The sequence below is a fragment of the Micropterus salmoides genome, unplaced genomic scaffold (assembly GCF_014851395.1).
Source record: "Micropterus salmoides isolate LMB-PRFRI ecotype aquatic unplaced genomic scaffold, ASM1485139v1 Ms_hic_scaffold_20, whole genome shotgun sequence".
Lineage (NCBI taxonomy): Eukaryota > Metazoa > Chordata > Actinopteri > Centrarchiformes > Centrarchidae > Micropterus > Micropterus salmoides.
The window spans coordinates 28,942,629-28,955,012 of record NW_024041151.1 but is presented as its reverse complement, the minus strand read 5'-3'; the positions used below and the strand labels follow the sequence as shown (position 1 = coordinate 28,955,012).

The following is a 12,384-nucleotide window of genomic DNA, read 5'->3' as shown; positions in this document are numbered from 1 at the left end:
ATCTCACTGTAAAATATATAGAATAAATAATAAACAAGTTACAAATAAAAGTACTGCATTGAAAATGTTACTTAAGTAAAGGTATGTAAGTATAATCTGGAGTACTTAAAAGTAAAAGTACTCAAAGCAGAAATAAAAATGTCCCCTGTGACTGTTATATGTTACATCATTAGATTATTTTTGCTGATGCATTAATGTTTCTGAAAATAGTGAGAAATGTTGTTGCAGTTGCCCAGAGCCCAAAGTGACACCTTCACAATGCTTTTTTTCTCCAGTCTAAACCTCAACATGATTAAAAAGACATTCAAATTATCAAAAGGAAGAGCAACAAATCTTCACATTGGTGAAGCTGCAACCTTGAAATGTTTCTACATGGAAAATGACTTAAACGATCATAAAAATAGTTAAAAACTGAATTTCCGTGAGTCATCTAATGTACTAGCTGTACTTGTATAAACTGTTGAGTAGTCCAATTATAACAAAACATAATATTTTAAACCCTATTATGTTTTGTGTGTAAAAATATTACTTTGTAAAGTCACTTGTAACTGAAGCTCAGAGCCATGTAGTGAAGTAGAAAGTGGCATGAAAAGAAAATACTCAAGTAGTGTGCAAATACCTCTAATTTTATTTAATCAAGTACAGTACTTGAAGAAATATACTTAGTTTTATACTTAATATACTGTCCACCACTGCAGTTAGTGGATTAGAAGCATAAAATGGAAATACTCTAGTACTAAAGTACAAGTACCTCAGAATTATTGTGAAGTACAGTACAAATGCACTTAGTTACTTTTCACCATTGTATGTAACATACTGTTTGCATATATATGTAAATATATGCGACCCATTTAAATGCGTTGGACTGAACTATACATATACTGTATATTTACATACTACTGTATGTACATATATAGTACTAGGTATGTCCTCTTTATGGATCAAATGATCAGTCTGTTGTTATTCTGTATTTTTCAATAAATCGCACGTTCAGACCCAACCCAACAACATGTAAGTGTGTCTCTCAATACTGTCAGACTTCCTGTCTGTGGCTCTCAGGTCCGAGCCCATTGGTTCCTGCTGAAGATGTAAATCTTTAAAAAATACCTTACAAATATATAGCTTTAGGTTTTAATAATAACAATAGTAATTTCCTGCTCACTGTAGTTTTTATCAAACAAACAGGTGGAGTTGTGGTGCTGCATTTGTTGGTGACTATGTGGGACTGAGTCATAACAAACTACAGTGTGTTCATGGTGAAAAAGGAACATGTCACCTAGTGCGACATGCCACAGCGACTCACTGATGTGCTTTAATAGTTTCTGGACAACAACGGAGCTTTATGTCTCAGAGGAAGCAGAGATATCATCCTGTCATACAAACACAGTACTTGTTATGAAATGTCCCCAGATGTGTCCTTTAAGCGTGACAACACAACTGACCTGAAGATGATTCCTTTACTGTAAATTGCCTTTAATTTCTAAGCTCATTATGAATAACATTTAAAGACTCATCATTATGTATGCGGAAGTACTGCATGAAGTATTAAAACACAGTTTAAAGTGATGCTTGGTCTTGAATAATTAAAAGTACACAGTCCACAGATGCATACAGCATCTTGTGGTGATGGCTGGAGTCTTAAAATGGAAAACTAATGAAAGCGTTGATAATTGATCCTGTAAAACATTTAATGAACAACATAAAGAGAAAGAAAGATGGTTAATACAACCAATAAACATACACATTTTCTTTTTCCAAATCATTTTCCAGCAACAAGTAGCACGTTTCCCAAACTCAAACATCTTTGCCCTTCAACTCCATGAAAAATGATTTCAACACATAAACATCTGAAGAATTAAAGTACAAAATGATGTCATTAGATTGTCTATAGATCTTTTAGACCTGTCTCACAAAGGCAGTGTAACTGTAAATAGACATGGCGTTTTTCTTTTCTTAAAAATAGAAACCACCTCATGTCGGACTGCTTCTACAGCTGGAGTTACTGTTCATGATAATGGGCTGTTTCCATATTGGACCATTCTTTCTCAGGGCCACACACAGGCTCAGCTCAGGTTCTGGTTCTGGTTTGTCTGAGAGCTGTGGAGGCTGTTGATGATATTTACAGTTAGACTTCACCGTTTGTGATCAGGTAGGATATCTGCCCCCCTACTGTGCATCCCATAGCTAGTCTCCAGTTGGAAATTCCCAGCTTAAAAGATTGTAAGAACAACCTCCATGTGTTCCAGTGATGTAGCTCAGAAAAAACAGGGAAGAACACGGACAACGCTTTAGAGTTAAAATGCTCCTTCCCAACAAACCAACACGTACAAACGTATGTCTGGAGGATAGTCAACAGGGTGACAGAAGCACTGACAGGTTATCAGATTTCTGCATCGTACACCAGAGCTGGAGTGCTTGTTTTAACAAATAGAAGGTTGGAATTTCCGACATCTTTGGGAAGCAGCACTATTTGAGAACAGCAGTAGGACATCATTTTTCTCTTTTAGTCTTCTTTTGATAGTTCCTCTTTGCATGCATTCAGCTGGGGCCCATAGAAGCACCTTTATATAGTGTAACATAGCACCATTTTTTCATATAGTTTTCCTATTATACTGGGACCCAACCATTGGCATGCATACACTCTAAAATCTTTATTTTCTTGGTTACCATTTCTAAACGTAGCATCATTTCAAACATTACAAGGCAAGTAATGATTATTCATACAGTACTTTACATGTAGAAGATGAACTAATACAGTACACATTAAAGAAAGTGCTAGAGTACAAAACGTCCTTGTTTTTTAAGTCTTACGCTACAGGACTATAGGACACACCAATGTATTACATTACATTTATCTAAATATACACATTTTCACATTTTCATTATTCACTTCAGTTCATGTTTAAATGATTACCAAACATCTACGTCTCTACACTTCCCACTCCAAAACTCTGAGGGTGAACAGAAGGCAAAAACAAAACAGCGAACCAGAACGTCTTCTTCAGTATGCATACATTCACATCACTCTACCTGCACAACCACACATATACACGTACACTTTGACAAGATGAGTCCCGCCTCATTTACTTTGAATACTCACTGTTGTGAAATGGTCACGGCCATCCAGGATGTATAGCAACAATCCTATGAGAACTACTTTTCTGTTAGCTTTGACATGTCGATCATTTAAAACAAAGCACATTGATTAAAATAAGCACGAATCAGTCAAATTGTAAAGGTGCTTTAAGGCGTCAGGGTTGGAGACATTGGATCTTCCTTAACAGTCCAGATCTCCTATCATCAAGTCCAACGTCCTGTAGCCCTCCCCCTGTAGCTCTCTGTCCACTGAAAATGTGATTTTTTTCACAAGACTTAAAGGAGCGTACCAGCATGGTATTTATCGCTTCAAAGTGACAAGTCAAAGTCTGTCTTCTTGCTATCAAACAGCTACTGTTTGTACTTTCCTGAGTGACAAAGGAGAGCAGCTGTGGTCAGAAAATAGCTGAATACACTGCTTCTTGTGCTTTCGTACTCCTGCGAGGACGCGTGCATTTAGCATATATATATATATATATAAAGTTGAGCGTTAACTAGTTTAGTCTTAACCCCTAGCTAGCTGCTAACTGAATATCTAACAGTATTGAGATGACCAAGAGTCTTCCTACGCGTGTGGGCGAATGGTCATCTCAATACCGCGTGTATGTTTTGATAAAATTTCTTAAATTGAAGTTCTGTTGCACTTAAAATGTTTTGATCCGTTACCTCGACTGTGAAATGTGACAGAAGTCAGGCGAACCACAGCTGCTGTTCTCTGTCAGTGAGGAATCTACAGCCTTTTTACACCTTTTAGGTATACAGAGTGCGCTCTTTACATTACTGTAAACATCAGCAGTTCTCACACTGATTTAGTTTCCATTCGTGTCAGTATGCCATGCAAACAAACAGAAAGAACTATGCAATTTGGCACTAATTATAGGGGAAATGGAGAAAGTGCAAGCATTACTTAAACCACTTTATCTGGAGATAAAACTGAAATGTGGCTAATAATCTCTCACTGCACAGGAAAACTGAGCACAGACAACTAAGAAAGTACAAACAGTAGGTCAAATGTGAAGCGCGAAGTGGGTCTGTTACTGACAGATTTTATTTCGTTTCATGTAGTAAAGCGGTGGCTATCTTCTTGTAAGTGTTCAGCAGCCCAAACCTTCTGATTCACTGCGTGCAGTTCATTGCAAACAGCTCTTTGCTATTTTGTTCCACTTTTTTTTTTTCTATATGTAGGCAAGCTGGAAGTTACTGCATGGGAGTAACACTACTACGACATCACATTTAAGAGTTGTCTTATTGCTGTTGCTTAACGCAATCTTTTAAATGCAAGAAGTTAAATTGATCATTTCCCTTATTGTCCATGTTATCTCACTGTTTATCTTGTGGGTCTGACTGAGGGCTCAGCATTGAGCTACGCTGTCAAAACAACAGAGCTGGAGATCAATCTACAGTCTGATGGTCTGCTTAGAACAGCTCAGCAGTAATATGAAGGATACATGATTTGTTGGTAATGGGATACAAAAGCAATGCACCAGGATGCCTCTTTAAGGGGAATAAAAAGCATTACAAATATGAACATATTAAATACCCACTTTTTATTGTGCAAATAAGAGACTAACATTGTTATTAATACAGACAAAGCATTTAAACCATAAATTATGTATCTATTTATTTATTAAATTAGATTTGGGATTTAAGAGTTGTTATCATTTTAAATCAGGGTCACTACTTTTAGACAAATAGTTAAAATCTCACTCAGCTTTCTTAAGAATATTCTCTTGCTCTGCAGTACTATTTCCTATTCCTTACTATTTAATAAGAAGGGAACGTTCTATGAGGGTTCCACCACTGACATCCAGTACATCAGTTTGATTCTAAAGAAGATACAGTACGTAATCTGGAAAAGTGATGTTTTAGAGCCGAGATCGTTCTCCTTCTCATGCTGCACACACAAATTTTGGTCTCATGAAATGCTGTGAAATGAGCACAAAGCCATGGCATGAAACATCTGCTCCCACACCCCACACGCAATTTATTCAAATGTATCCAAATGTAACCAACGGGATCTAACGCCAAACTACGTTGTAGCATGTACGCTGGTCCAACTAAGTATTTTGTGTTGCTTTTAAACTTTTACATATTTCCCTGTTGCTTTTATGTTTTATGTAAAGCACTTTCAATTGCCTTGTTGTTAAATTGTGCTATACAAATAAACTTGCCTTGCCTAAGTTATGGTGCAATCTATGGTTTAAAATTCAGAAAGATACATCACATTACGTCTCAGATTGTTTGGCGTCATAACTATCTGTTCACCATTTAGCATTAGCAGCAACAGAAGCCTGGTTTACTGACAACAGGGCACCCCTGTCGGAGTACAAGGCATGCCCTGTTGAGCTAATAAACAGACTAACAATCACATTCACTGTAATCATCACATTGTTCATGTCCACAGAATAAAATCTGCATTTCAAATTTCGTGCTCATTTCACAAACTTCAGTGAGACTTCAGTGTGTCAGTACACCTGACATTGACTATTTAATATGCCGTTTGCGTTAATACACACAGGATGATCAGCTCCAGACCGTCGCTTCAACGAGAAGCTCAAAACCGGACACAGATCATGATGGGAGTCATGTGTCGAACTGCAGCTCATCAGATTCTGTAAGCACAAACCCATGATTGTCTCTTTACAGCAAAGGCATGGATAGAAATGGTCCCTCTCTGTCAGCTGATTACAAAGCAGCAGAACAAAAGTGCAGCTTTACTTTAAAGTGCTTTTTGGAGTGATATTTGGAATTCAAAAGACAGATGGCATTATACCGTCTAAGGCATCCATATTCCACTTTCAGGAGAATAAACGCCACGTCTTTGTCTTAATATCTTGGCTGAGGCACAATTTAATCTTTGAGAAAATTTGCCCCTGGAGCCAAAATCACTGGCCATCAATGCTGAATCAAATGAATTTAAGTAGTACATTTTACAATAATTATATATTCTAAAGCCACAGATTTTTTAAATAAATTGTGCTTTGAATTCTACTTCCTAGACTGCTTCATATAACTTTAGCCATTTATATGAAAATAAAACAACCACGTACGTTCACGCCCAACGCCACACAACAAACACGCCAAACCAAACTAGTCCTGTGCTTTTCGTGCACATAAAGGCATCACAACAACTGGCTGCCACGATCACAAATCTTTTAACACTGATTTTTCTCAACAGTTCTCCCTCCTAAACCCTTCACCTCCTGTCATTTCAGTACATCTCAACTCCATTAAACTTGGCTTTGACAGCTCTCAGCACATTGTAGAGTTACACTGAGACAAAGGGCCCGACTCAGACGCTTCTGATGTTCTTGTGTGGTTTGAAATGTGCATTTTTGAGTTGCGTCAGTGAGTGGACTAAAGATTATGGTGACGTGGGAAGCCTTTTGAACTCTTTCCCCTTGAACCTCAGTGCAGCAGCTTAGTATTATCCAGTAATGAGTGAATTGTGATGCGACAGCATGATGAAAGCTGGATTCCAATCTTTTTCTCTTTTAAAGTTTATTTGTAATCAGTTCAAGCCATAGAGACTAAACAAGTAATGTCATGTGAAACATCAGTGTTGTTTCTATGGTTATCTGCAGTTTAATACACCTTGCGTGGAACTGCATTTCTTATGTACCGCAGCTAGCCTATCAGAAAGACGGTTTTAAAGAACTGTGGTTTGAGATATTCACTCTCCACAGCAGCATGTCTGCAGGAGGGTGATGGTGCAGTATACCCGCATCAACAAGCATAAAAACATCACACCTCAGTGATAAAAGTCCAACCATATTGCACTTGAATGATCCTTTAGCATGGCAGGAAATATATTATATATATACTATTTCTTCATTTAACTCAACTGCAGAGAGAACTGAGCTTTTTTTTCGCAGCATGTTTTTCTATCTACTTCTTATTATTAGAATATCTTACCATATTGTAGTAGATGCGTGCCTGTCAAATCTGCTCCTTTTAATTTGCTGTTAATGCCAACTGAACTTATTGGTGACCTGTCTAGGGTGTACCCCGTCTTTCGCCCGATGTCAGCTGGGATTGGCTCCAGCCCCCCTGCGACCCTGTACGCAGGATAAGCAGTTGGCGATGGATGGATGGCAAACTGAACTCTTCCTCTGTGTGTACCTGTTCTACTCACTGTCACTTTCATTCACAATGTCAAACACCTGCAGGAGATATTTCAACAAAAGAACAGCGAAGAAGAGTATTTGTGCTCAGAGTGGCAGGTACAACATGACTCTATTATACTGATGGAGTGTACGCTCTGGAAAAGAATTAACCATGCCAGCCAGTGTAGTGCAGGTAATTCCATCCTCAGCTTGTTTGTGTTAACTTGTGACACCCTTGGCTATTATCTGAACACTGTATTTTAGTTGCTGTCAATTACCACATCTAAGCAAACTACGACAGCGTATTAGAGCCAGGAGAGAGGGATTGAAGTCATAAAAAAAAGCCTTGGATACTCTGAGATCAAAATGTTTACTTACTTACTAAAAACCCACAAATATACAAGAAGAAAAACTTCTCTGAGATTATAAGATTTGTGAGAAAAAAACTCAAATTCTCTGAAATCGTCACAAATTTCCAGAAGAAATTCAGAAAATACTATTTTTCAGATGTGCTTGTGTTATTAAAAGACTCTCTACTCTATTCAAAGCAGGTTATGCAGATGTAAATAACACTGAGCCATCACAAATAAGCTTATTTCGGTACTACTCTCACCAACCAATATGAGATACTTCCTTCCGTTTAAAGACCAAACTGGGGGAGAACTGCATTTCTGAATGATGTGACGCATGTTTTCAAGTGGCTTTGTTGAAGTCCCTCTACCAAACTGTCTGAAAACTCCACCTCTTCTCTGCCCTGACTCTTGTTTTGTTGATTTTCTTTTCGTAAATTTACCACTTTAATCTCAGAGAATATCTGAGTTTTTTCTCATAAATGTACAGCTTTTTTCTCGGAATATTACCCCCCTTCCCTGGCTCCATAATTTTATATCTGCAATTGCCCAAATACGCCGACTGCATGGCAAAGCAAATGTTTTTTCTTTTCACAATTTCTGTGACTAAATCAATCCCTTTTTAATTTAATCTTTCTCTGAATTACATGTTTTGATGTGTGTGGTGTTTGGTGGAATTCTTGTTTCTTTTTTACATGTGAAAAACTATGGTGCCCTCGACTTGTCACTTTGGGTGTCTGATCTTGCAGAGACCTTGAATCACCTTGTGCTGACTCCAAGCCTTTGAATCAGCACAAGGTGACGCAGCTTAACAGTTGTAGTCAAGTCAGAGTCTGAATCGGGCTCTTTGTCATTAGTGGGCAGCTCTTCTTTCATGCAGGTCACACACAGTATACACAGAGCTCAATGTACAGCAAACCGCCAGTCAAGCTCTAATGGAGAAGCAGCAGATTTAAAGACAACACACAAGACAGACGTAGACAACTTCATCACCTCCTCATTAGCAGATAGTAGGGAAAGGTAAAATACACAGTTCTGCAGAAACGAGCACATTGGTACAAAGATGATTTAAAGGCCTGTTTGAGCAGGATGAGCCCTTTCTATGCTAACACTCGTTTATCTACCCCTCTGTTCACCGGCATCAAGGTCACAGGTCTGCCTTCACCTATCTGTTTACGTCAACTGGAAAACGCCGTCCTACGTGGGGTATGAACAGCTTTATAGCACCACATATTTCAAAATGAAAACAACACTAAGGAGTAGGTTTTAGAGCCACTGGTCTAATGTATGACATGAGGAAAGATTTTGATTTCTCATTTCAGATCAGTGTGTCAAGGTCTAAGGGGCATGTAGTAAAACAATGTAAAATATCTTTCTCAATGTTTCCGTGTATCCAAAAGAAGCATCAGTAAACTGGCACTGGGAATGGCTACATCAGCGCTTAACGGAGCAATCTCTCAGGCGTCGCGAGATCATTTGCGGGACAGATAAGCAGGAAAAAATATATGTCTATGACACATTTCCACAGACATTTTTTGCTTTTCACTAAATATTTTGACACAAAAAAAAGGAATCTGAGCAGAAAATTCCTCTTGCCATTGTCACTAACCACAGGTCTCCTCCACAGCTGTTAAAAAGTGGCAAAGACTAGTGTGCAAACGGAAAAACAGGCCCACGTTCCTGCAAGTTTCAATGCAGAGCCAGTTTGGTACCTGCTGCATGTTGCAGTCGATCAGAGTGGATTTACTTCAATTTAGCACTCTGCACTGGCAGAGCTGCGACCAAGGCCATCTTTTTTACAGGTCTGTTCAATTCATTTGGATTGTGAGCACAACACTGTGAGCGCTGTGCCGCTAGTGTGCTCAGCAGAACACATGTAAAATACCTTTCCTTCAGTAAATGAAGTGTGTCAATCTGAGCTGTATTTGCAACATGCAATGTAACTCAGACACACACTTATCCTTAACGATCATGAGCTGTGCGCATGTCTCTGTCAGACAGCAGTCACCGTCTGCGTTCTCTCCTCTTTCTTGACGGGGTTTTTGGATGGTGAGAAGAGACATCTATATATATATATAAATAAAATCTATTCATACAGCGATCTACTCCGGCAGCAATCACCTCAAGCCCATTCCTTTTCAAGTGTTTGAGGCTTCAAAGCAAGTAACAAATGTTAGTATGTGGCTCAGCTCAGTGAAACACAAAGCTAAATGTGACCAACGCAGCCCTGTGTGTGCCTGTGTTGGAGAGAATTATAAAGGAGATGTATTGCACTGGCTGGTTAAATTGGTTTGACTCATTTTAGTTTTGCTAACCTTGTTAATCCATCGTAAGCTGCTTGGTGCTTTCCTACTGACAATAGCACTATGGCAGAACAGCGCATGTGGCTGTGCTGGTGTGCGTCCAGGAATAAGATCAAATACACGCAGCACGTCTGAGTGCTCATCAAGAACCAGGCCACCGCATGGCAGTCTGCGCTGGTGCTGCTTTGAGGCTGGACTCGTTTCTTCCCTCACCTCGGTGATGCCGACGCGGGAAGCAAATCAGCACATTGCTACATTTTACACACTGCACAGTTTTCTAGCTGCTCTGGCCGCGTTCACATATTTGATTTGACAACAGTACCGCACAGCAGGAAGAGTAGTGTGTCATTGAAGTGAATGAGGAAGCCTGCACCCGTTTTTGCCACGGCGTTATTGTTGGTGTGAAAGCCCACCCATCTTCTGTGTGTGTGTGTGTGTGTGTGTGTTAGTGTGTGTGTGTTGCAGTATAGTTATTATTATTTATGATGATCACACTGGCTCAGCACATCCTGGTTACTGTAGCTTGACTACCTTAGCTCTCTCTGCAGGGTGTTGTGCGTCAGTGACAGTAACTTCCTGCTCGGGGCTGAAGGCTGGCTGGGCCCCCCCCCCCAAACAAGCAACTTCCACTTGTGAGGTCTTTTATAGCTGCAATTTCAATGTTAATATTTTTGTTAAAATTTCACTAGTCATAAAATGTGGTTGGCAGCTTTTTGTTCACCACAATGCTTCGGGGGCAAAACAAGTGTTTCCCAGCCTGTGCTACATTCCTTATACCACTAGTGGCACCTTACAGTGTCACCTAGAATTAAAAAATGCTGTAATTGATCTCTTCATTTTAAATGTATTGTAAGTGGCTTTGGATAAATTACTCTGCTAAACAAATGTAATGAAAAAAATGGGGGGGGGGGGGGGGGGGGGGGGGTTGGTCTACGATTGCTGCTCAGGGCCCCAGATAGGCCCCGGATGGCCCTGGCCTAGTGGCTGAGCGCTGAGAAATAAAAGGATTGGAAATATAGCTGACTGTTTTTCAGGCATCGGCTTCTTGGCAGGTGGTCGTGAGGAGTTGAGCAGCCCTTGTTAGCGGGGACGCTGCATGGACACATACAGCACATGATGGAGAGGATGGGGGGGCTTTACTGACCACGGTCCCCACAACGCAAGGTCAGTCCTCCTGCTCCTCGCTGTCCTGCCGGGCGTCTGTCCTCTTCTCCTTGTGACACGAGAAAATCCGCCTCATCTCGTCCTCGTACCGGATGAAATTCTCTCCAAATCTCGCCCAGGCTTTTAAGGGGACGGTGATGGTGTTTCTGTACGGCTGTCGCACTTCGCTAATCTTTAAAAAGATACCGTAGCGGTTCGACCCGACGTCAAAGTAAAACCTCTTGTTGTCCACCCGAAAGGACGCAGCCTCTGGAAGCTCGGGGTTGTCGTCGTGAGTCCTGGAGCCGGCTCGGCCGCGGTCGTCGCTGTCTTCGTCGCCGTAGTCCTCAATGAGCTGCGACAGCGCGTCCCTGAACTCGATGAGCCCCTGAGCGGGCAGCACGATGGTCTGCTCGATGCCCTGGCCGTAGTAGCCCATGGTGCCGTGTCCTTTGCTGACAGTCTGCCGTATGCGGAGGAAGCGGCCTCTCTGGTTCTCCTTCAGGTCCAGAAAGTACTTTCTGTTGTCCCTCTCGATGAATTCGCTCTTGAGGACGCGGTGGGCATGATCGTCGCTCGCCGCGGAGCCGGTTGGAGACAGCCCCGCGTGCTGCTCCTGCGCTCTCCTGCGGGAGTCGTGCGCGCGGCCCTGTCCGTTGCTGCTGTGCTCCTCGAGCTGCGGAGGCGCCAGGCCCCCCCGCAGTCCGATCCGGGCATAGTAATCTATGAAGTCTCCCAGGCAGTAGCGTAGAGCGGGGGCCATCGACATGGACAGCGTCAGCTTGCTCTTCCTGATGTTATCGTGACGGCCTCTTCCGATCCACACCTCGGCTATCTTCAGGAAGCGCCCGCGCACACTCTGCTTCACGTCCAGGTAGAAGCGTTTCTTCTGGATGTCGACGCGTTTGGAGGCTAACTCCTGGATGTCACTGCCCTGCTGCTGGGATCCGGTCTGGACGTATTGCTGGGGATATGGAGGTCTCGGTAAAGAATCTGATGCAATCTTCCCCCTGCCTCTTTCCATCCCTCTGCAACATCCATCAGCCATCATGATTTATATTCCACCGTTAGACAGCACAGGACAAAGCGATGCCCCCATCCCACAGGGCGGCTGGCGGGCGGAGAGAGCAGCTTTATTCGTGCAGCTGGCTGGAGCTACAAACAAGTTAGCGAGGCGCCTCGAATGACCTAAAAATGGCAGCTAGTTTGGAGTCATCAGCTGATCGAGTTTCTGTGTCCCGAATAAAAGGTCAAGCTCGACTATTTAGCCATTTCCACTGCAAACTTCCATCACCTATTTGCCTTACAGCTACCCCTTTCACGGAGGGAGCCGGGTAAGCAGCCAACCTGAAATGGGAGGAGGCGTGCATTACTACATGAACCCGA

At 41.6% G+C, this 12,384-nt stretch overlaps 1 protein-coding gene across 1 annotated transcript; it reads right to left on the bottom strand.

Moving 5' to 3' along the window:
- Positions 1-1,667: 1,667 nt before the first annotated feature.
- purg (purine-rich element binding protein G) lies at positions 1,668-12,384 on the bottom strand. Its single transcript, XM_038734736.1, has one exon. The coding sequence runs from the start codon at positions 12,047-12,049 to the stop codon at positions 11,021-11,023; it is 1,029 nt and encodes a 342-aa protein (XP_038590664.1). The 5' UTR covers positions 12,050-12,384; the 3' UTR covers positions 1,668-11,020.

Bases quoted from the DNA above. Each gene is read 5' to 3' on its own strand.
- purg (XM_038734736.1), bottom strand. From the start codon at position 12,049: ATGATGGCTGATGGATGTTGCAGAGGGATGGAAAGAGGCAGGGGGAAG.